General features: G+C 46.3%; 2 protein-coding genes and 1 long non-coding RNA gene across 4 annotated transcripts in view; 1 reads left to right on the forward strand and 2 right to left on the reverse strand.

Annotated features, from left to right (window-relative positions):
• Window positions 1-23,977, reverse strand: part of CR2 (complement C3d receptor 2) — a 436,172-nt gene that overhangs the window by 213,994 nt on the left and 198,201 nt on the right. The window lies entirely within an intron of this gene.
• Window positions 123-5,581, reverse strand: LOC145722324 (uncharacterized). Its single transcript, XR_014146492.1, has 3 exons — window positions 5,075-5,581; window positions 714-890; window positions 123-173 (listed from the first exon to the last, which is right to left on the reverse strand). It is a non-coding gene; the product is annotated as an uncharacterized LOC145722324 (long non-coding RNA).
• The window catches only part of CD34 (CD34 molecule), a 23,506-nt gene continuing 4,081 nt past the window's right edge, over window positions 4,553-23,977 (forward strand). Inside the window, exons 1-4 of one of the 2 annotated variants that reach the window (XM_081824888.1) lie at window positions 4,553-4,886; window positions 15,131-15,313; window positions 15,962-16,215; window positions 17,458-17,538. In XM_081824888.1, coding sequence (XP_081681014.1) covers window positions 4,808-4,886; window positions 15,131-15,313; window positions 15,962-16,215; window positions 17,458-17,538 — 597 coding nt within the window. In that variant the 5' untranslated portion in view covers window positions 4,553-4,807. The remainder of the gene's footprint in view (window positions 4,887-15,130; window positions 15,314-15,961; window positions 16,216-17,457; window positions 17,539-23,977) is intronic. The other variant, XM_081824889.1, reaches the window with a different exon arrangement.

Here is a 23,977-nt window from a genome sequence, read left to right on the forward strand (position 1 = left end):
ATCTTGGCTCTTTCCACAGTTTGGCTATTGTGGACATTGCTGCTATAAACATCGGGGTGCACGTACCCCTTCGGATCCCTACTTTTGTATCTTTGGGGTAAATACCCAGTAGTGCAATTGCTGGATCACCACATCTTTAATCCTTGCAGCGGATGTTCTTGCCAGGACATTACCTTAAAAAAAATAATAATTCAGAGGGAGAAAGATTGGAAAGAAGAAACAAAATTATCACTACATGCAGCTGATATGATCATTTACATAGAAAACCCCAGGAATCTACAAACACTTAGGAAGAATAGGAGAGTTTCACAAGGGAGCTCAACAGAAGATTAATATAAAACAATGAATTATTGTTTCATACACCAGCACAAAAATAATTAAAAAGAAGATACGATTTACAATAGCATTAGAGGACATCCATCATCTAGGAATAAATCTAACGAAAGATGAATTACAACCACTGCAAGAAAAATCAGAAACTTTAAGGAAGACCCAAACAATGGAGAGCTATGCCAAATTCACCAAAGGAAAGATTTGGTTCTCTCCAAATTAATCAACAGAGAAGTTCTGATCGAAATCCAAAAGGCTATTTTAGGGAAGAACCTGATAAGCAGATTCTAATACATATGGAAGAGTAAAGAGCAGAGAAGAGCCAGGCCACTTTTCTGAAGAAAACTAGGGTCTTCACTTGCCCTACCCATATCAGGACTTACCTGAAGCTGCAGTAGATTAGACAATGGGAAAGGCACCGGGGTACACAGGGTGACCAGAGGAGAGAGTCCAGGAGCAGGCCCACATTTATACACAATGTTGGCATATGACAGGATGGCATTTCAGATCGGTAGGGAAAGCAGAGACTACTCAGTAAACAGAGCAGGGAAAGTGGTTATCTGTATGAAAAATATATGAAACTGTATGAGTGCCAGTTATTCACCCTGAGTCCCTTAGTTCCGACCCCACATTTCTAGACGCTTCTCTATAATGCCGGGGATGGTGTGTGTTTGCTCCGTTATGTGAGAATATTCGATTCTTCTGCAGAGGCCAAGAAAAGCAAACAGGATGGGCAAAATTCTTCCATTGTATTTGCTATAGACAATAGGTAAACAATTGGCAGAATTCAGATATGCTAAAAATAGGTAGCAAGTTTTTAATCTGCAAAGACATGAAAAAAATAAAATAAATGGAATATATTGTAAAAAGAATATAACGAACAAGAGTATCACTTACAGGTGGAAAGGGATAGAAAGATTAAGTCACTACAAGGTAGAGAGCATATCACCTCAGGGCTGACAGGCAGGTCATTACCTACTTAAATTGTCTACCTATTGGTGACACCATTCTGGTCCCTGTATGTTCTGCCCCTGAAATGCTGACAAAGGAGATGGTGTCACAGAACACTGACGAGCTGTGTGAGTAGACCTGTGACCAGGCCTACCTGCCCTTGCACCCCGCAACAGAGTAAGCATTGGTTGCCACGTTGGTTCCAGCCATGTTCCATCCCTTACTTAACTTCAGTTCTGGTCCTTACAGCTATACCATTGGAGCATACCACAAGAGTGAGGCTCTTTCACCTTGCTTGCTCCCTATGCCAAGCAGACTAACCTACCCCAACTCTTTCCTCGTCTTTCTGGCAGTATGTTTTAAATAGATTCAATAACCTTTGTAATCCGATCATCATAATTTGGCCTGGGCCCTCTTGCTCTGTGGTCTCTATAGCCTGCCTATGGCATGGTTTGGAGGCGAGTAATTTCCTACCAGACACTGGGGCAGGGAACCCACATGCCATATTTCCCAGACCCCCTTTTCCGTGGGTTTCCAGTTAGGTTCTGCCAAGAGAAGGCACTGGACAGAGACTGGGAGTCAGGAAGAGGAAAGAAGGTACTGACTTCTGACTTCCAGGCCTCATGGCCTCCCTGTGGCATCCAAACACCTCTGTCACCAAGGCTCCCTCCCTGCTCAACTGGGATCTAAACCCTGAGAGTTTTCAAAGAGCCAGAACAAGTTTGCAATGTGGGAAAAAGGTGTTGGTTCTAAAATGTGAAACTGGAAAATCAAAATGAACAAAAGTTGTATTTACTGTCTATAAAAGGTAAACTTAGCCAACTTGTAAACCACAATTCAACTCTAACAGTTTTATATAAACATAATAAAGTTTGAATTACAAGAACCAAATGAATAAACTTCAAAACTCAAAAACATTTTAAATCATTTCCCTTTTTTTTTTTTTTTTACATCAAAGTAGTTATATTTAACATGGGATGAGGGTCTATTTTAAATTGATCGATAGGATGTGTGTGTGTTGGGGCTGAGGTGGGGTGATGTTCCATAGTAAAGATGGTCATAACCTAGAAGGTCTGTAAAGGGCCTGACAGAGCCTCTCACTCTGGATCTTTCTGTTGCACCCTCCACTATGGCCCGTGTAGTTACCACCCTTTCTAGCATCAGCTTATGTGATGAACTAGGGGGGCAGAGATACCAAGGGGCAGCTAAGAAAGGCTGGAGCTTTGAAGAGACTTGAGAGCTCACCTCTATCTGACTGTGAGGAAACATAAGACGGGGGCCCCAGGATGGACTCATCTTCAGTGGCCAGACTGAACCTGAGTCTGTGGGTGGTGGGGGCAAGCTTGTGTGTGCGTGAAGTGGTGAGTCTCAGTGACTCTGGAAAATAGGAAGGGTAGCCAGTTAACACCTGTTGGCACAGGTGTGGTGCAGACCAGAGAAGAACAGCTCTGGTTTCTCAGAGGAAGAGATGTGCCGGCTTCCCATCCCTGTACTCCTAATCTTCCTCCCTGAAGTCTGCCCTCCACTTTGCACGCAGTGTGTCTTCTTTCTAAACTAGGGCTTCTTGAGCTTAGTGTGCATAAGAATCACGGACACTGCCTATGAAAAGTGCAGAGTCCTGGACCCTAACCTTGATTCTGTGTAGACCACATTTTGAGAAGCTTGGCACCAAAGCTAGCTAAGAAATTCAGACAAACTCTTTCCTGTCTCCTGTGGTCCAGCTAGGGCAGACAAATGGCCATTTGAAGTAACCAGAACACAAGACAAAGAATGAAGGATGAGCCATGTGAGCCAAATTGGTCTTCCTACCTAGCAAGGATTGGAACCCCACATTTTGTTCATGACCTCTCACTGGGGGTGAAGCAGCCCGAGCCCCTGGAGCGGAGAAAGTTGAGAGGGAGCTAAGAAAAGGGGTGGGAGAGGAGCTCCCCTCTTTTCTCTATTAATTGGAAGTCCCAAGGAGAAACGCCTGATTTTTAAAATGTATTTTTCAGCCTTTTCTGTCCCCAGCTGCAAGCCTTTGAGATCACAATGTGGTCAGATCCACATCACCATTTACACTTTGAAACAGATTCATTCCATACCATTGTGTTCTATCAAATTTGCATCTTAAGCCTTTGGTTTTATTGTGTGATGAAAGGCATTGTTTCCTATTTAAAGGAAAGTTAGCCAACAAGATCAGAATAGAGAGCTTCGGATTGTGTTTTTAGACCTGGGCCCACTTCTGTACAAACCAAATAACAGTAGATCAGAGAAGGACCATAGAGATAAGTCTACTTTCATGATGCTAGGGAGTCTGCAGACAAGTAAATCAGGAAAGATCAGAGGGAGCTGGTCTGACCTTCCTTCCTCCCCATTTGGGCTGTGTGTCGCCCACATCATGGAAGACAGCACACTGGGTATTTGTAACCCTGTGATTCCATTGAGGACCTCAGACTGGGCCTTATCTTATCCCCTCCCTGGTGCCATCATCTGTTCCTGCCCACCTCTCTCTCCTCCAGCCTCTACCTCCCCCATCTGAACCAATCTGCGACTAGACTGACCGCCCAGCTCAGAGTTTCTGCCGTTCCCTTTACTAACCTCTAGAACAACTAGTGAGGAATAGGGAGCTCCAGGATCAGTCAGGTAGTAGAGGGTGGGGTCAGGGGCAGTCCTTTTTCTGATGAAAGAGCAAGATAAAGCCTGTAGACTCACAGATCCAGAGCTGGAGAGGGGGTGCCTGGAGAAAGGGCCACCTAGGTGCCCGGAGAGTCCTTTGTCTTTATGATGATGGTGATGGGCTCAAACTATGTGGAAAATTAGGGACAGTCACAAGAAAAACCCCTCCAAATTAACACAAATAGACAGATCCTGCAGGGGAAAAAAGTGAAAAGAAAATCGACAAGAATGGTTCCGAAGGGTAAAATGAATAATTACAGTCATTTATGTGTCCTGCTCACTCTTTATGCTTCATTACCATGCAGCACAGTCTCTGGTGTGACTGTCATGAAATGCATCAGATGGGGCATGTGCTGAGTTTTACCTGATTAGCAAAATGCTCACACTTGTAAACTCGGGTCTTAGAGCCCTTGGGCAAGATTGTTCTCGCTTAAAGTTAAAAATAAAGAAAAACAAAAAGGAAAGAACACACACAGAGAGAGAACTCCGAGGAAACTTGTCCCTGCCACCGGCCAGGCTGACACAAAGGGGTTAAAAGTTAAGTGGAAGTCGAGCTTGAAGGAGCAAGACGGGGCCTCTATATAAAGTTGAAGGAGTCGTCTGGAGCCCGCACAAACCTCCACCTTTTTTGGCCTCCACGGCCGGCAACCCCGGCCCCTGTTAACGTCCTCCGCCTGTGGGACTGAGCGGGGAAGCTCACGGTAGTGGCGGCCAAGGAGAGGGGCCGGCCTTGCCAGGAATAAAGAGGGAGGGGAGGGAAAAACGCCAGCTCGCCCACCCCGCTCCCGGGCGGAGGGCGGGGGCGGCGCGTCCCGCGGGCCGAGCGCGTCTCGGGCTGAGCGCATCTCTCCGGAGCGGCGCGGGAAGGATGCTGGTCGGCAGGGGCGCGCGCGCGGGGCGCGGGATGCCGCGGGGCTGGACCGCGCTCTGCCTGCTCAGTCTGCTGCGTGAGTACCGGCCGCGCGCCCGGGCGGGCGGGGAGGGTCCCCGCTCTCCCGCGGCCGAGCGCGCAGAGCCCGGGGGCGCGGAGGGAAGGGACCCCGGCCCCCACCCACGCCCCACGCCCACCGCGGCTCGGGGCTCGGGCCGGACCCGGGCCCTTTGAACCGCGCCCCGCCGGGACCGGCGCAGTCACCTGGGTAGCGGCGGGGCGGACGGGAAGGGCAGGGCGGGCCACCCCGCCGCCAGGGTCAGCCAGCCCAGGTGTCAACGGGCCGGCGCGCCCCGGGCTTCCCGGAGTCAGAGCGTGCGACTCGTTGGAGTTGTCTCTAAAGTAAAGGGCTTCGAAGATGCCAGTCTGTTCGCGTGGTCAAAGGTGCGGGGCGCAAAATCGGAGCCAGAGCCAGGAGAGGGGAGGAGGGAAGCAGGAAAGTTTTGCGCCCGGGGGTTGATTCCGAAAGCCCCGGCCTGAGCGGCTGCTGGGAAGAGAGCGCAGGCGCCCGCCCGACCATCGGGCAGGGCAAGCCCGAATGGTACCTGTAAGGAATGCGAGCGAGGCCAACCTGGGACGAGGCCCCGGGCTCGGACGCCCAGGAGGCCTAGGAGTCCAGCTGAGTTAGGTGACCAGGGGAGTGTGGAATGAAGAACAGTCCGTGAAAAGATCCTTCCGTGAAAAGATCGGAAAGCTAAATTACAACTCCCTCTTCCCACACCTACACCCAGTCCCCTCTTCCCACACCCACACCCAGTCCCAGGGAGAGAAGGTGGCGGTAGATGGGGTTTGTTCTGCGCCTTGCCTCCCTCTCCCCATCGCAATCCCCCACCCTGGCACCGACTCAGACTTGTTACATTTGGGGGCTTTCTCCCCCTTCCCACTCCAAGTTCTGAAACTAGTGAATAGATTAGCAGGCTAGTGGACGCTCTTCCAGTCACACACACTTGCCCCTACTCCTTAAGATCTTGCTCTCACTTTGGTGAAGAAATAATAGGCGCTCAATAAATATTTATTCTTAATTGCTTTCATTTGGGGATAGCATTCCCCATCTCAGCTCATTGCATTTAGAAGGTTTTAAACATTGTCCGTTGTTCTCCCTTTTGCTCAAGATTCTGCTTCCAGCCCTCTAGGGCTCCCAACTCCCTATTCTTACTCCATCCGAAAGGCCACCCACCATGGCCGCACAGAGTGACCTGGCCCTGCCAGTTAGGCCCCTTTGCTCTCATTGTCCTCTGCTGTCCCCCTCTGTGCCCACCCAGTTAGAGAGAGACTCGGGCTTGAGAAAGCTCTAAGGAAGGCTCTGGTTTGACCAGTTTGGCAGCCGTGGATCTGCCCTCTGGGGCAGGGAAAAAGCTGTTACTGAGCTGTCGAAGCGCTAGACCGGGGAACTCCCCTGGGTGCTAGACGACACCCTCCTAACGGGGGAGTTGATGAACAGCTGATCAGATGTTCCACTCTCCTTTGGCTACACAGCTTGTGATGACCTGGTCCCCGGCCGAGTGAGGCCCACCCTTTTTTATTTCCTCAGCTGGTCAGCTTCAGTCTCGCCTTGGCCTGTAGCAGGAGGTGGGGGGAGCAACTGACCTCCTGCAAAATCTGGGCCAGATAGGCTGAGAATTCCACTGTTTCAGCTTTGGGGGTGACAGCTGGGGCATGGACTACTTGGGCCAATCTGGAGCTTTACGTCTTCCCCGAGAACTTTCTAGGGTTTGTTTATTTTTTTAATGCTAAGAGTCATTTTCTGTCCTGGTATACATCGTGGGATAAATAAATGAGTGATCATATCTTGAAATGCCAACGGAGGGACATTGCAGGAATTCCGTGCTATTACTGCAAAATATAGGGTACCGGGGTTTCGCTGGTTTCCGTGTCATGTACACCGACAGAGAGCTTTGTTCTGGGAAGTTCTTTCTGTCCCCGTGAGAAGTTGGCATAAGGATGGGCACAGCACTGAACCAAAAGTAGACTCTTCTTGCTGTGGATGGGGCTGCTCTGGGTGGTGACCAGAGTCAGAGTGGGAGCTGAGAGGCCACCAGGGAGGACTGCCGTGTCACCAACTGGGAGGAGAAGCCTTTCAGTTATTAGGAAACCCCATTTGTCAGGCTCGGGCTATCTGTTCCTTCCAAGACCTCCATGGCCTATCTTTCCTCTCACCATAAGGACACCCCCCCAACCCCCCCTCCCGCCCCTTCACATTCCTCTTCTTCCTTTGGGTCCTTCGTGCATGCTGACCCCACACCCATATCCTGTCTGGGGCTACATGTAAGAGGGGAAAAAAGAAAAGGGAAAAGAATTTTATCAGATATTTTCCAGAGGAGAGAGGACTCCACCCTTTGAACCTCTGCCACATGGCGACTGAGGAGGAGGAGCAGGCTTGGGGACCTCTGACTAATTCAGTGGCCCCCAGTGGTCCCCTTTGTAGGGTCGGTCCAGTTGGCAGCACCTTTGCAAATGCAAGTCTTCTTCCGCACCATTCCTGTTTGACTGAGAAAACACGCCTGGGCATCTTTGTTCTTATCCCTTTGGCTCCACCTCCTGGGCCTCCTTGCTCAGTTGTCCTCACCTCTTTCCTTCTCTGAGTCTTTGTCTCCAAAAGCTCAGGGCAAGGAGCACCAAACTGCAGCAGGTAAACTCGGGCACAGAGTCTTACAAAACAAATAGAAAAAGGAGGAACAAATTCCACTTCACAAGGCCTCACTGCCTGATTTCCTTTAGATGCCGGGCAGGAGGGCCTGGGCTCCCTCTCAGAGCTGGAGGGTTGCTCAGCTCCCCGAGGGTGCCTGGCCTCCCTCTCTCGGTGACTTTGCCTGCTCTCACTAAACAGCCCCGAGTGTGGAGACCTGAAAATGTGAAGGTGTGGAAAAAGAACAAAAACACCACCCTCCAAGAGAAAATGCTCGGAGTTGCCAGGGCAGAATTTCCTATTTTTCTGGATTTTGACTTCTCTAATGAGAACATTCTCTTCCCTCCTCAGCTAAGAAATAAAAACACATCATCTATGATGTTTTGTTCCGACAGCTGCTGACTTTGCTAAGGAGAAAGATGCATGCGTCCCGGGGGAGTGAGGTGCACACGAATAGGGATGGACTCAGGTGGACTTTGTAGCACCTGTTCTCTGGCCCCTCCCAATCCCCGGATCAGTCGCTTCCCTTTGGATGTAAAGGAAAAGGCCTTTTGGCTTAATTGGGAAGTCTGCTTCTTCCTGATTTGGGGGGAAAGACTCCAAGAACCCACAACTGATAGCTTGTAGTGGAGCGGCATTTCTAGGTGGCCAATGGTGTTGTTAAAGAAAATGCCTTAAAGAATCTCTGGGTGAAAAAAAAACCAGGCCTTGGATGTGCAGGGGCAGACAGGAGGTTGAATTGCTGAGCATGATACAGATAAAGTGGAACTTTGTATCTGATGGGCCCAAGAGATGCAGGCTGTGGGAATCCAGAGGCCAGAAGGAGGAGAAAGGAGGGGTGCCTGGAGCAGCTCAGAAACAGTGGTGCCTGAGGGTGGAGAAGACCCGGCAAGGAGAAACTCTTCATGGTGTGGCAGGGGTGCTTAGCACAGTGATGTCTAAGTAGTTCAAGCTTACGCCGGTGTCTCTTCTGGGCTGGGCTGTGATCTGGTGCCATGCCCTCAAACCTTTGATAAACACACACTCGCCTGGTATTAGTGTGCTCTGGAAGAAAGGACTGGGTGCTTCGCTGGTCCCCGGTGAATCGGAAGGAGAAAGGCAGCAGCCTGAGGACAGGGAGGCACAGAGCTGTGGAAAAGGGGTCAGTGGCAATGAGGAGAATGAAGGAAGAGGGGACTGGGAGAAACGTTGGGCCCCCAGAGGAAGCTCAGGAGCCTGGGGTTCCAGGGTAAGTGGATGGGGGCCAAGACCAGCTATTTGCATATTAAAGAGGAGTCCCAGTCCACTGGTAGCCTCAGACCACAGACACTTGGTTTATGCTCACATCACAGCTTAGGTTCAGAGGAACCATCAGAAGGCCAACAAGCCAGTTCTTTGTGCTAGTCCAAGATGCCCAATCTTAGTGAGACGCATAACAAGGACGCTTCCTGAGTGCTCCCGGAAAAGACGGGTGGCTCACCACTTCCCAGAGTAGTTCATTCCATTAAAAAACAAAACAAAACAAAAACATGTTATTTTCAGCTTTTCTTTGTATTACAATGAAGTTAGCTTTCTTGTATCTTCTAATCATTAACTTTAAATTCTATTCTTAATTAGAACCAGTTAATCTTCAGTAACTTCTTTTTTTTAAGATTTTATTTATTTATTTGAGAGAGACAGCACAAGCAGGGGGAGGAGCAGAGGGAGAGGGAGAAGCAGGCTCCCCGCTGAGCAGGGAGCCCGAAATGGGGCTGATCCTGGGACTCCAGGATCATGACTTGAGCCAAAGGCAGACTCTTAACCGGCTGAGCCACCCAGGCACTCCAATCTTCAGTAACTTCTAATCTAATTCTATTCTTGGAACTACCACAGAATGAATCTGATATTGACCTGTCTGATCCTACTAGATTATAAACTCCTTGAGGACAGAGATTTATTTAAGTTGAAATGACACCCACACCACACCGCAGGAAGGAGTCTTCTCTTACTCTGTGCTCCCACAGCACTGAGCATGGTCCTTTGCACATCACTGGTGCTTATGACAAAAAATAAGAGTGAGTAAGTAAGTGAAATGAGTCTTGAATAAAGTTATTTATTCTCCCTCCCCAGATTCTTCTTTTCTGGATCAGAGGTTGGCAAACTTTTTCTGTCAAGAGCCACATAGTAAATATTGTAGACTCTGGAAGCCATATGTTGTCTCTGATGCATAGTCTACTCTGTTTTATTTTACAACACTTGAAACATGTAAAAGCCCTTCTTAGCTCACTGGCCATACAACAAACGGCCTGTGGGCAGATTGGGTCCACCAGCTGTTCGCCAACCCCCGATCTAGATGAAGTAACTCCAGGCCCTCAACCATATGAGACTTGGTTTCTAGAACTCTCCTGATTCTGGTCATCCTCCCATGGTCGCTCCCTAATTTAATAAATTCCCTCTTAAATTGGAGCCCTGAATGCAACGGCTGCCCGTAGAGGCGGTTGGCGTGCATATGTCTGTCATGGGCGCCATGCAATCTGAGGACTTCTTCCGAGCTCAGATGGTCGTGCTTGGCGCCCTGAGTAGAACGAATGAGTCCAAGAGACGCTTCCAACACTAAAGAAATTTATAATGTAACTGAGGCGACAAGACCTATACTCAGGAAACAGCATATATGATTTTGTGCCAGATAAGTGGTGGAGAGACGTGTCTGAAGGCCTCTGAGAAGCAGAAGGAAGGGGGCCCTTGACTAAAGATAACCGCTATTTCTTGAGCGTTTACCAGCCGGGCTAACTGCTTTAAGCCCCTTAACTCCTCTATTCCTCAAAACAACTAGGAGGTAGGGGCGGTTTTTATTCCCATTTCACAGGTAAGGTCTAGAGAATTGAGGAAGCCTCCTTCCAAGCCCTGACAGCGAGAACAGGGTAAAGAAACCTCAGTACACGGTCTGACTGCCGAGCCCACACTCTTCGCATGGAGGCTTCACTGTTTTCTCAGAAACACAGACTGGGAGGTCCCAGCGGAGGCAGCAGGCTGCTTCTTCCCAGTGCCGTCTCCCTGTGGGCTGAGACACCCAAGAATTCCTCCCAGAAACCCCTCTGGGGCCGGCTGCCAGGATTGGAACAGAAGGATGGGATGGGGCTGTCTGGCCAGGAGATCAGGGAAACACCAGCAAAAAAAACCCCACTAAACATAAGAGGGTCTTTGAAAAGCAAGACCAAGGGACACCTGGGTGGCTCAGTTGATTAAGCATCTGCCTTCGGCTCAGGTCATGATCTCGGGGTCCTGGGATCGAACCCCAGCATCGTCGTTGGGCTCCCTGCTCGGTGGGGAGCCTGCTTCTCCCTCTCCCTCTGCTCATCCCCTGCTTGTGCATGCTCTCTCTCTCTCTAAAATAAATAAATAAAATCTTAAAAAAAAAAAATAAGACCAAGTATAGTCTCCTAAAGCATGGGAATTTAGCTAGTTAGGTAGCAGAGCTTTCTGGATGGGAGGAGCTGTACACCCTCTTTCAAGATGAAAAGATTTTTCATTTTACTAATTGTAGGTAGAAATCTCTTAAAAATATATTACGTTCCGCCCCTGCTTCCTTAGTGTGCCCCTCAAAAAAAGGACTTCAACTTCCATGATTCAGTTGGATCAGGAAAATAATTTGGTTATGGTGCAACTCAGTGACTTTGTTAGTGCTTATTAAGGTGTATGCATTTATTTACTCCTACCATAAATGATGCCAGTTTGGTGTGGGTCTTAATACTCATGCCTGTTTTTCTTTTATCTCTGTTTCTTCTTTTTTAAGCTGTTGTTTCTCCTTATTGTTTGCTTCTAGGAGTCTCTAATTTTTAGTTTTAGCTAGGATATCAAATAACAAAGCTTGTTAGAACTACATGGAAGACAAGAATAATCGTCTCTGAATAAGTGCCTATAAGTTAAATGCATTACTTTTACTACAGGACTTTTGTGACCTCTATTTGGTCATTTTGGGTTCTTATCCTCGTTTTTGCTAACTTCCTGATACCTTGTCTCCTCCCTTTGCCCCAGGTTCATGAGTTGAGATCAAATAGGATATCTAGAGTCAAATCGGGTACCTAGGGAGACACAGTTAGTAAAGGTAGAATGGGAAGTAAACAGCAGAAGATAGCCTTTTGTTTGATTTTAAATTGTACTTTTGTTTGATTTTAAATTTGAAAATGATCTGTTGGGTTGGGGCTAAAGGCTATTTGTCTGGAAGGCCCCGGTCTAGAATGGAATGGAGTGGAGGTTTCACTGACTGTCTCCTAGAATCGAACTGGTAAGCTGCTGTTACTCCCTTACCGAGTGGGGAGAACAGAAGCTCAGATAAAGAAGGGTCAGCATTTGATGGTTTAATGCCATGGACGTGTGTGGGAAGAGGATGAACAGAGACCTGTGGTCAGTCTTTATTCATGTAAATGTTATTCCTGCAAGATGCAGTCTCTTCAGGGGAGCTCTAGATAGAATGGGAGCCCTAGAAGCTGTGAAACCACGGGACTCCCTCCCTGCCAGTCCCTCCGCAGCAGCCCCCCCCCACCCCCGGTTGGATTAGCTTCCAGGGCCCTACCGCCATGTTCCCTCGCTCTATACCAACTCAAACGTATCCTGTCACTGAGTCTTGCCTTTCTGGCCTCCCTCTTTGACTGTTTCTCCAGGCTCTCAGCGGGCATCCTTGCCCACTCCAGGCTCAGGGACGTGAATCTGAGGTTGGGCTTTCATTCGCTTTGCAGATGGATCTGCTACCTTTGCTCGGTGTTTGGCCAGGTGGTGGGTGAGAGGAGGCTGCGGCCGCCGGGAGCCCGACCCTAGTGGGTCAGTAGCTGGCCTGGGTCCAGAGTTGCTTCACTCATCGGGCACAGGCACTCCTGTCCTCAGAACCAGCAGCAGGTCTCCGCACACATCTGGAAAAGTTCAAAACTGTTTGTCTGGGCGAAGGAGGCCCTGGGGGAGGGGGTTCAAAAGCATGACATCACCTCAGTCAGGCCCAGCTTTCTTTGGAAAGAGAAAAGGGCTGGGCCAGGCTGAGCCAGATAGGATTCCCAGGAATTGATGTGTTGGAAGGAAGAAGAGGAAAGGGTGGGAAAGAAGGATGATGTCAAGGGGGAGTTCCAGTGGTGCCTTGGAGTGGTACCCGGAGAGGACGATCCTTCAGTTCAGTGTCCACATGTTCCCACCACCTGCCCCCTTCGGTGAGTTCATACCTTAGGGGCAGATTGCTGAGCAGGTCCTATCTAGGAGCAGAGGAAGACTGGATATGCTTCCCCATCTATTTTATTATGAGAAGACCACCTCCCACCTGACCCAGATAGGAGCCCATTCTTTTCTCTCCAGAAGGGTGGAGGATGCATCCTGATCCTTAGCAGTTTAGACTCCCTGACCCTCTGGCTCCTTCCACTCAAGTGTCTGCTAAACCTCAGTGGCCCCATTGCTCCCTGCCCCGCATAAACTATGGCCTCCCCTCTTGCCCAAAACCTTGGTGATTCAGGTTTTTATCTCTAAAATGGAGATGGTAATATCACTTCTTCCTCCCACTCACCTGCACGTAATATTAAGATATGATTATTGTCGGGCACCTGGGTGGCTCGGTCGTTAGGCGTCTGCCTTCGGCTCAGGTCATGATCCCGGAGTCCCGGGATCGAGCCCCACATCGGGCTCCCTGCTCGGCGGGAAGCCTGCTTCTCCCTCTCCCACTCCCCCTGCTTGTGTTCCTGCTCTCGCTATCTCTCTCTCTGTCAAATAAATAGAATCTTAAAAAAAAAAAAAGATATGATTATTGTCTTCACCTTTCATATCAATCTACTTGTAGCAGGTGGGGAGGGAGGCAGATGTGGGAGAGTGAAACTTGTCACCATTTTTAAAGGCAGCATTCTTGGTCCCAAGTTAATTGCAATGAAACAAAAGCCTAACTTCCCTCTTGATGTCAAGGGAAAGAAGAGGTGTCATTCTACATTGCTATTTACCTGGAAACCCCAAAAGATACAGACCTAGATCTCAATCAGGAAAATTTAAAGACAAGCTTTAGGGTGGCCTGGGATCCTCAGGGGTCTTTCCTTAAGGGTGGTACTGCTGGGCACTGACCTCTAGGTACCAAGCCCATCCCTAAGGTTTATAGGGCCCACGCCAAGAACAGAATAGAGGCCCTCAGTCATATGTCTAAGTACTTCAAAGTTACCAATCAGGCCTATTTAAATGAAATATCCTCTATCCTCTTACCTTGAAAATCATACCTTCATGGCCATCTGGAAGGCCACGTGTGAATTTGGACCCTGTCGGTCTCTGAGCAGGAAGAGATGGCCTTTAGCCCTAGCCCATCCCTCTTCCCTTCTTACTCACAGCTCTGGCACACATTGTTGGGGATCTTCTATGCATGCAAGTGACACACCACCCACATGCTAAACGTGCAACCCTTCTCCCTGAAACAGCCACCTCTTGGCCACTCTCGTGCCTTGGAAGTACATACCCAGTGCTGCAGTTCACCCTCAGAAGGATGGACTGGGAGAAAGGGCCGCATGAAGATCCTCAAGTGAGCAAAGAGCCATTTGGGCACGAAGTTCTAGAAATTCTGGTCCCCACTGTATGACCTAGGAGAGAGGGCACCTCTCTGTTGGCCCCATGGACTCCTCACGGTTTGGGGCCGGGCAGAGTAGAAGGAGGAACAGAATACAGACTCTGAAGTTCAGGTCCAGTCAGGAAGCTTCTCTTTCCTGGGTGTAAGGATGGCACTGATAGGTACCCCAGGAAACATGGAAAGGCAAGGACTTTCATGAAGATCTTCAGAGAATAATTAAATCCGGGAGCATTATACTATACCAATTTAATATTTGTCATTAATTTTCCCAACAATCCATGTAAGAAAAGACCCTCACTTTAGAGATTGGTAAACTGAGATACACACATATATATACACACACACGCGTTAAACTACGTAGTTATTGGCAGAGTCAGAACTAAGCTTTCTTCCCACTACATTTGATGAGAAACCAGGCCTTATATTCTCTAGTCCATCCACTGGATTCCTAGGTCAGAGCTTCTTGAAAGAAATCTGTGTGTGTGGGGGTGGGGGGCGCTGCTTACTGAGTTTCTCAACAAAAGACGAGGATGGGTTTGCAGGCCATAAGGGAAAGAATGAAGGGAGTTTGGGAATGGGGAAGCCTTAGACAGAAGATTTTTAAGGGGGGGTGCATGGAAATGGCATAGCTGTAGTGATTATTCCAAGAGTATATTACTCTAGCGGATGGAGAGTGATGGAAGAGAGGAAGACACATTAAAAAGGAAATAAAGGTACTTCCTCCCCCATATTTTAGATCTCTGTGATATTTATTGAGATATAATTTGATATTTTAGTATTTTACTTAACATGTTACAAACATTGCCTTGTATTCTCATGTGGCTTTAGTTTTTCTTACAGTTTTTTATTTGTAATGATTATGGTACATGACGTGCATATAGCATTTATCCTATTGTAATTCATTTAGTTGTTTGCAACTTTCCCCTCCTATAAATAGTACTATATTAGACACTTGGTGCATACAAGCTTTCCCTTCCTTATTTTCTTAGGGAAAATCTAGTAGTGAGAAATTAGTCACCTGTCCAGGATAGTCTTGATGTCATGATGTCATGAGGCTCCAGGATGATTGAGGTTCTGACTTGTCCTCCTTGTTTCTTTATAGCCTCTGGGTTCCCAAATACAGAAAACATGACTGCTATCACCAAAGAGTCAACCCCCCAAGAAATAACTTCAACTGTGTTTGCAAATGTATCCAACCAGAAGGCCACCACCCTAAGTCCTCTTGGAAGTACCACCCTGTACCTTGTCTCTCAGGACAACAGTAGTACCATTGCAACCATCTCAGGTAAAAAGTGCTTGTCTCAGGCCCCAGAGGGATGCTGCTGGTGCCTGGGTAAAGCATTAGGATATTTGCAGACCACCCCCAGGCCTCCTTTCCCCCACAGATGGAAACATACAAGCCCCACGAAATATGGTTTGTGCATCATGCTTTGGGGACCCTGAAGTAAGTTCCTGATAATTTATAGTGATATATAGTGACAACTTTCTCAGGCAGCTTTAGCAGCTGATCCTGATCAGCCATTCTCCTTGTACCCTGCTCTCATGCCGAGTTCAGGTTAGTGATAAAACAAGGATCAGATGAAGACTCCCTAGAAATCTCTGATCTCTTCAGGTTCAAACTGCTTTTTGACTTCTTTAGGGTAGACCAGAATCCAGTTCAGTGTCAGAAACCCAAAAGCTCTTCTAATAACATTTTCAATTATAGCTGTGGTTCCAACAGCTGGCTTGAAATGAGTTTGGTAAGGGTTGGGACATGAAGTAGCTCTTAACTCCCCAAATTCCCTTTTCTGGTTTGAAGTCCATGCCAATATCATTCTCTATAAGGTTTTAATTCAAGACGGTGAACTGAGACATGTGTAGGGGTGTGTGTGTGTGTGTGTGTGTGTTTATGCAAACATGTGCACATGCACACTTGTGTTTTGGTCTATTTCAGAGACTACAGTCAATATCACATCTACCTCTGAGATCACCCCAGTGCCCGGGACCACGAGCTCTTCTGTCCAGTCACAGACCTCTTTAGCTATCACAGTAACTTCTATCCCAACCAACTTTTCAACTTCAGACATGACCTTGAAGCCCAGTCTGCTACCTGGAAATGTTTCGGATTCCCCATACAACAGCACCAGCCTTGTGACATCCCCCACTGAACACTCTACATCATTTTCTCTTACCCCAAGTACCATCAGGGTGGGTGAATTGGGCCAAAAGTGGCAGATTACCCCCTCACTTCATATGTATGCAAACCCTCTCTTCCTTTCAACCTCTCCTCATCCCAAGCAGTGAGATTTGGGTCATGTAAGAATTAGCAAGGAAAATATGTAGCTTAGGGGTGCTTGGGTGGCTCAGTGAGTTAAGCGTCTGACTCTTGATTTCAGCTCAGGTCATGACCTTAAGATTGTGGGATCAAGCCCCATGTTGGGCTCCACGCTCAGCGAGGAGTCTGCTAGAGATTTTCTCTCTCCCTCTGCCCCTCCCCTTTCTCACGTGCTCTCTCTCTGTCTCTCTAAATAAATAAATAATATTTTTTTAAAAGAGAAACTATGCAGCTTAAATATTGCTGGAAAGGATAGACAGGGGAAGAGAATAGTGGAGACAGGTATACCCAATGCTGTGGGTATTGCATTTCTAAGGAGTAGAAAGTAAAGAGGGATTCTTGGAGGTCTGCTGTGGTTCTTGTTAGTACCTCTCCGTCTGGGCTTTGACCAGGGCACCATCTCCCTTCGGGCATATTTGGAAACCATCCTCCATTTAATGGGGCAACTTTTCCAAAAAGGTTTAGGACAACTACCATTTCCTGTATATGAGAAGGTTTGACAGTATGTCAGGCATAGAGAAGCCGTGAAGAACTGGGCAGACCAGGGATGGTGAGCTCAGCCTTGGGGTCTATGGCTGTCAACAGCTTTTAGCAGGAAGGGGAGAAAATATGAGGGCGTGGAGCCTCGAGGCAGGTGTGAGGAACCTGCCTGGTTTCTGTTTTTAAAGGAACTAGAATAGGAATCTGGGGAGTCCAAGGGGCCAAGAGGAAAAAGAGTGTCACCAGGTTCTGCCTGGCCACCCCATTATCTGTTTGCTAACATGGCCTTGCTTGCAAGTGTATAATCACCACTGCAGGGAAAACAGCCCCAGTGGGAAAAGTTCCTCCCTTCTTCCATTTCTGTACCATCCAAGCTAATGTTTACCAAGACTGCAGATAGCTACTTGCTGGCAAGCCTGGGATAGTAACAAGTTTTGATTATCTGTTGGGGATGGGAGTGAGATGGTGGAAGGGAGGAATACCATTGTATAGCTCTAGTCCCTTAACATTTTTAAATTTCCTTTTTCCTAAAACCTCTTAAAAGAGTACCTCACAGAAATCAAAGAGGAAAAGGTGGGGGAGGGAATGAGGGGCAAAGATACTGGCTTATTTACTTTGTTTTTGTTTTAATACAGGGAGAAATCAAATGTTCCCAAGTCAAAGAAGTGAAATTGACCCAAGGTATCTGCCTGGAGCTAAATGAGACCTACAGCTGTGTAAGTCAAACTCCCCTCCACCTCACCCCCATCCTTTCCTCCTCCCTCTTGTCCCACAATTCTTTCTGAACATCCTTAAGCCATCTTGGACTGGACCAGACTTTGGTCGGGGTGGGAAGAACTTAGCTTGGTCAGGCACTTTCCAGCACTGAGCTTTGGGTTTAGGGAGTAAGAGGCCCCATCTGGTGGGCAAAGAAGGCAAAAACAATTTTATTTAAATTTAGTTGTTACTTTTTCCCTCCTCTGTTGTACATTGAATATGTATGTACATAGTCAGATTTAAGTTTGCTTTTGTGTTAAGAAAGTCCTTAGTGAAATATAAACTAGTAACCTAAAATACCAATTGTTTATTATTATTGACATATAACTCTTTAATCCATATAGAGTGTCTTTGTGCTTAATGCTGTAGTTTCCATATAACCGGTTTTCCTAACATTATTTATTGAATGATACCCTCTCTTGTTGATTGGAATGCTGTTTTTTAGCTTCTGTTAAGTTTTTATATGTCCCAGGGCATATTCTTCAGAGATATTTTATTTGTTCGGTTTGTCTTTTTTTTGCCTGTTTTAAATTTTTTTAAATTATTATACTTTTACATTGTAGTATTTTAAATATCCAGCCAAGCAGGTCTTTGCTTGCTACACTATAAAAAAATGTATTTTTTGCCTATTCTTTTAGAAAAACTCTAGAAACATCTTGTCAAAATTAAAAAAAAAAAAATTTTTCATTGGAACTGCTATAAGTCCCTCTGTATTTTTCTGGTCTTCTCTTGTATTGTTCAGCATATTGTCCTTTTAGTTTTCAAAAACTAAAAGCTAGGTTTTTTTTCCTGTAGGCTTTATGAACTTTTTAAGGTTATTTATAATATAGATTTCCCATTAAATATTCTAATTGATCATTGGTGGTATATTAGAAAGTTGAGTTCTGAAATTTATCTTGGGTTTAGCCATTTTCTTTAACATACTTGTTAATTACAAGAGCTTTATAGTTGATTTTTTTTAAGGCAGGCTATCTTGTTACCTACCACAATACACTGTTTTTCTCCTCCTTTTTAGTAGTTACACCTTGTTTCAATTTCAAGTCTTATTGCATTGGTAAGACTATACTGTACAGCATTAACTTTTAATGGTGATAGCAGACGTTCTTGTTTTGTTCCGGTAAATTTTCCTGACAGTTAGAATTTCCTTGACAAAGAATGGAACGACAGGACTCTTCCTATTCACTTGTAGGAAAAAACATTTCCTTACAAGTTGGGAATCCATTTAAGGGAGCCATATATGTGGTGTGTGATTGCATAGATTGGGAAGGACCTGGGTAGACTGTAGTCTGTAGAAAACATTTGGCTATTTATTTGGTCCATTCTGACTACCCATATTTTACCTGTGATTTTCAGCTGGGTCATTCTGACTCACAGATCTCTTAAAATTATACCTAAGGTCTTTATTTAGCCTAGGACTTTTAAAAACAATGGGGATTGCAAAGATATTAGTTCACACAATAGATAACAAGTGCAATTTGCAAAATGGTGAACTTAAACATGATTATATAATGTACAGGTAATACTCTGTGTTTCTGATACTGACTTTCAACTCTACGTATTTAAAAAAAAATTGCCAAATCCTTTGCTAATTATAGCTTTAAAAAAGTAACTTTTATTTTTTTTTTAGTAATATCCTGGTTAAGCACTTATTTTCCTGTGCCAAAATGCTGCTTCTTTGTACCACTGATTTAGAACTAATTGCAGAGCATTCTAAGTGTCTGTCCATTGCTCTTCGAGGTTCACATTTAACTAGGGTCATCGTACAAGACAAGGTGCTGGAAAGTTACTGCTACTCCAGAAATAACTGCTCTTACTGTGCTGTGGTTGCTTTCTCTCTGTGGTCTTTACGGTCTCATCTATTCATGCCACAGCTGAGAAGGTCTGTACTCCCTTCTGAGGTCTGGGGAGGATCTGTGAGTAGGGATGTGGAAAGACAGCAAGTCCTCTGGTATCCTGAAGAAGGCTTCTGCACTGCTCATGATGAATCAGCTCTGTGGTAGCACCAGGTCATGCTACGGTTTTCCTGGCCCCTCTGCCAGTCTTGGTCCCCTTTCTTCCTCAGGGCTCCTTTGCCCCAGCCTCCAAGCAGCAGTGCCTCCTAAGCCCCCCAAGGTAATTTTTCCCCAGTCAGCAATTCTCGCTCAGAATCTTTAGCCAAAGCTCCCGATTGTGTTTCAGATTCCTTTTCCTTGAGTCCTAATGCATGTTTGTCTGATAATCAATCTGTTCCAAGGGCTGTGAGTGGCGTGGTGCCTGCTCATTTTCCTTAGGTTGCCTTTGCACTCTTGGTGTCAGAAGGCCTTAAGGCACTGGTTCTAACCGTGGGAAACTCAAGTCCCACTCACAGCCTGAGGAGAAGCATGAAGGATTTGAATTCCCCTAACATCATGTCCTTGAGTACTTGTGTTGTGTTGGCATGCTCCTGCATCCAGTGTATTCCCATAACAGAATTACGCTTGACTGTTCTCAGGTATTCAGACACTCACTCTGCACTGGGATGTATTGCATATCCGACCTCGTAGCTCTCACTCTGTGGATCATATAGACCTGTCTTTTGTCCATGTATCTGCAGACATTTATTTCTCAACTACTCTCCTTTTGCTCCCCATCCTTCACCTTTAGACAGAAATCACCTCTGTCAGCTGGGGGAGGGAAGGCAACCCCACGCTCTTCTCAAGCACCTGCTACCCCATCTTAGAGTCCTCATTAGCAGCACCTGTCACTCTGAGTCTGATTTTCACTCTCTTGGCTGCAGTGTCAGGGTAATTTAGTTATTGTGGTTATGGTTACCCAAATAATTTCCAAAATGTGAGATTACTTTATTCTTAGGCTATACCCATTTATCTAGGGGTTTCCACCAAGAAATTTTTTAATGGTGGTAAAATACACATAACATAAAATGTACCATCTTAACCATTCAGTAGTCCCACAAATAGTTCAGCGGTATTAAGAACATTCGCATTGTTGTGCGGTCTCCAGAACTCTTCATCATCCAGAGCTGAAACTCTACACACATTAAACCACTTCCCATTCCCCCGCCTCCCAGTCCTTGGCCACCACCATTCTACTTTCTGTCTCTGTGAATCTGACTACTCCAGGTACCTCATAGGAGGGGAGTCATACAGCCTTTATCTTTTTGCGACTAACTTATATCACTTAGTGTAATGTCCTCAAGGTTCATCTGTGTTGTAACTTGTGTCAGAATTTACTTCCTTTTCAAGGCTGAATAATATTCCATTGTTTGTATAGACCACATTTTGTGTATCTCTTCATCCACCAATGAACACTTGGATTGCTTCCACCTTTTACCATGGTGAATAATATTGTTATGAACATGGGTGTACAAATATCTCTTTAACACTCTGATTTCATTTCTTTTGGGTATATACCCAGAAGTAGAGTTGCTGGATTATTTGGTAAATCTATTTTTAAATTTTTGAAGACTCGACATACTGTTTTCTATAGCAGTTGCACCATTTTGCATTCCCACCAACAGAGCACAAGGGTTCCAATATGTCCACACCCTCACCAACATTTGTTATGTCCTGTTATTTATATATATATAAATAAATATATATATATAAAATATATATATATATATATATATATATATATAGTAACCATCCCAGTGGGCATGAGGTGGTATGTCATTGTGCTTTTGATGGGCATTTCCTAATGATTGGTGTTGAACATCTTTTCATGTGCTTGTTGGCCATTTGCACATCCTCTTTGGAAAAATCTCTATTCAAGCCCTTTGCCCACTAATTTGTTTTTGAGAACTACCTTTCTTTTGAACCACATGTGTTTCTATGCAAGGTTGTATTTACTCGGCTAGTTCACATCACCCTTATTCTGTCACATTGACTTCATCTCAGGCAGGCTGCTTCCAACCTCCAGATCATATCCCCCAGCCCACGCCTTCCTTGCCCTCTGCCCAAACACTAAAGGTCAGTTTCCATGCAGAAAAAAATAACTTACAGATGGAGGACAGATGAAGACAGTGTGTCTCCTGGAGAGAGCCTGAGATCTGGAGACAGCCTAACTCCTTGCCCTTGGCCTGCTGCCCCCTTGTTGTGTGACTTGTGGCAGGCCCTTCACTCCAGTCTCTAAATGAAAACAAGGTTTTACCTCCAATATCAAACTCGCACCAAAATAGTTAAAATGAGAGAGAGCGAGAGAATGAGAATTGATCCTAAAAATCTCAGCACTGAGAAAAACCTTAAGGCTCATTTAGAAAAATACCTGTCCCTCTCTTCCCCACTCCAATGTTTAACATGTTTCTTTAACATGTTAAGAGTCTTTGCAAAGTTTGAGGGTGCTACCCAAGAAAGGTTAGATGGTTTTATTATTGTAGGTATTATTTTTGCAAAGTAACATGTGTGAGCAGATGTGGCTAGGGGCTCACAAATCTGATTCTCATGAGCAAAATGGCAAAGGTTGTGGTTTCCTCCTGCCCACTCTCCCATGGTATCTGCCCACAGCCTCTCTTGGGGAAGGATGTTTATTTCAAGCATCCGGAGAAACACTGTGCTTTGTTCAAGATCCACCTGCTCCTCTCCAGTCCCCAACACAATTCACTGATGCTGCTGAACTCCAAAGTGGGAGGCTGGCCACGGTCATTCCCTTGAATTTAGTCCAAGAAACTAAGCAAAGGGTGGAGGAATCCTGTGTGGAGGCCAAACCAGTTGGGACGTTAAGTTGAACAACAATTCTGTGAGTTCCTTTGTTTGTTTGGTGCTGGGCTTAGTGCAGTCTGGGTTCAAAATTATGAAATTATGTAACATACACCCACTCCCCCAACTAAGGAGTCTTAGAGTCTAGCCAGAGTGAAATGACTATAACAGTAAAGCAGAAGATGATCAAACCTCAAAATGTGGATTCTGAGGGATATGGTGCATAGTATGGTTGTTTATTAATAGTAACAGTACTAGCTGTCATTTGTCCAGTGCCCATTAGGTTCCACAGACACCTTGTTGGGCACTCTTCATACAACATCTCCTTAGTCACAACTCAGTCTTCAGCTTAGGAACCTCACACTCAGACCAGCTGCATGACTTGCAAAGAACCTAGTAAATAGCAGAGGCAAGGCTGATGCCCAGTCTAGGGAAGATAGGACCAACTTCATGGAGGAGGTGGGATTTGAGTGGAGTCTTGAAGGATGGGGAATCCAAGGAAGAAGGTGGTGTTCTTCCTTCTTCTTATAGCCAGGGTTGTGAAGGTCACAGGCTCTCACACATTTGGGCTTCCCATGGTGGTAGCACCCCATCCGAAGGCCTTTCCATACCAGCTTCTCCAGCACACATTCTCCCCATTCTTCAAGACCTACTTTGACATGTTACTGCTAACCCCAAACCTGATGTGCCCTCACCCTCCTTTGAATGTCCATAGCATTTTAGCAGTACCTTTGTCATGGTTCCTACCATGGAACTACCTCTGTCACCTGTCTCTTTGTGCCTCAGTTTCTTCATCTGTCAAATGGGGAGAATAATAACAGCCATCTGAAAGGGTTATGCAAAGCCTAAATGAGCCAATATGCGTAAAGTACTCAGAACAGTGCCGGAGACATAGTAAGCATCATGTATGTTCTCTGCCATGCATGCAGACAGAGCTGTGACTGTGTGAAGTTCATAGCTATCCCCACCCCCACCCCTAGCCCACCACACACTTGATACACGTGCAGAGATTTTCACAGTGTCTTACAATCGGCGCTTCATAAATGTCAGAAGAGGTGACTATGGTTGAGGTGCAGCTTCTTAAGATTCTGTAGTTTGAGCAAGGTGCCGTTTTGTGTGGCTTGTTTAGATTATGCAGGAGCCCTGTCCCTCTGCTTCTCTCAGGAAGGAGACGTAGCTCAACCAGAGACACTCCAGAAGCCCAGAGTCATCTAGGTAGGGACTTCCCTCCTCCTCATCCAGAAGGCATGGTGTTTGGGAGGGTGTGGTGCTCACAGGAAAGCAACACAAGGCTCCCCAAAGAGAAAGGATCCTAGAGAAGAAACAGACTGTTGATCATATCCAATGGTGTCCAGACTGCCCGCCGCAAATGCTGTTTTCAAGAACCAGATTTTTCCAGAAACAGAGCCTCTATCCAAGTACTTCCTTAGAGACCTTTCCCTCAGGGGTAAAACAGCAGTGGCTGGAGAATTCAAATTTCTGTGACCTTGGTTCTTGAGGGCCTTCTGAGGCTACCTCTGGACTCCTCTCTGTGACCTGGAGGTTAGGTAGCCCTGCTCTTCTGGCCTCATCCGAGCCCAGTGAGCTCCTCCTGAGCTCCCTTAAATTCCAACTGAGAGAAGAAAGCTGGGGCCTCGGGCCAATCCTGACTCTGCCTTGTGCAGGAGCAAAGGATCCTGGGCTTTCCTGCCGCGGGCCACAGCCGTAGGAAAATACCCAGGCTGCT

This window comes from Leptonychotes weddellii, chromosome 6 (assembly GCF_054177405.1).
Source record: "Leptonychotes weddellii isolate Sample4059 chromosome 6, ASM5417740v2, whole genome shotgun sequence".
Classification (NCBI taxonomy): Eukaryota; Metazoa; Chordata; class Mammalia; order Carnivora; family Phocidae; genus Leptonychotes; species Leptonychotes weddellii.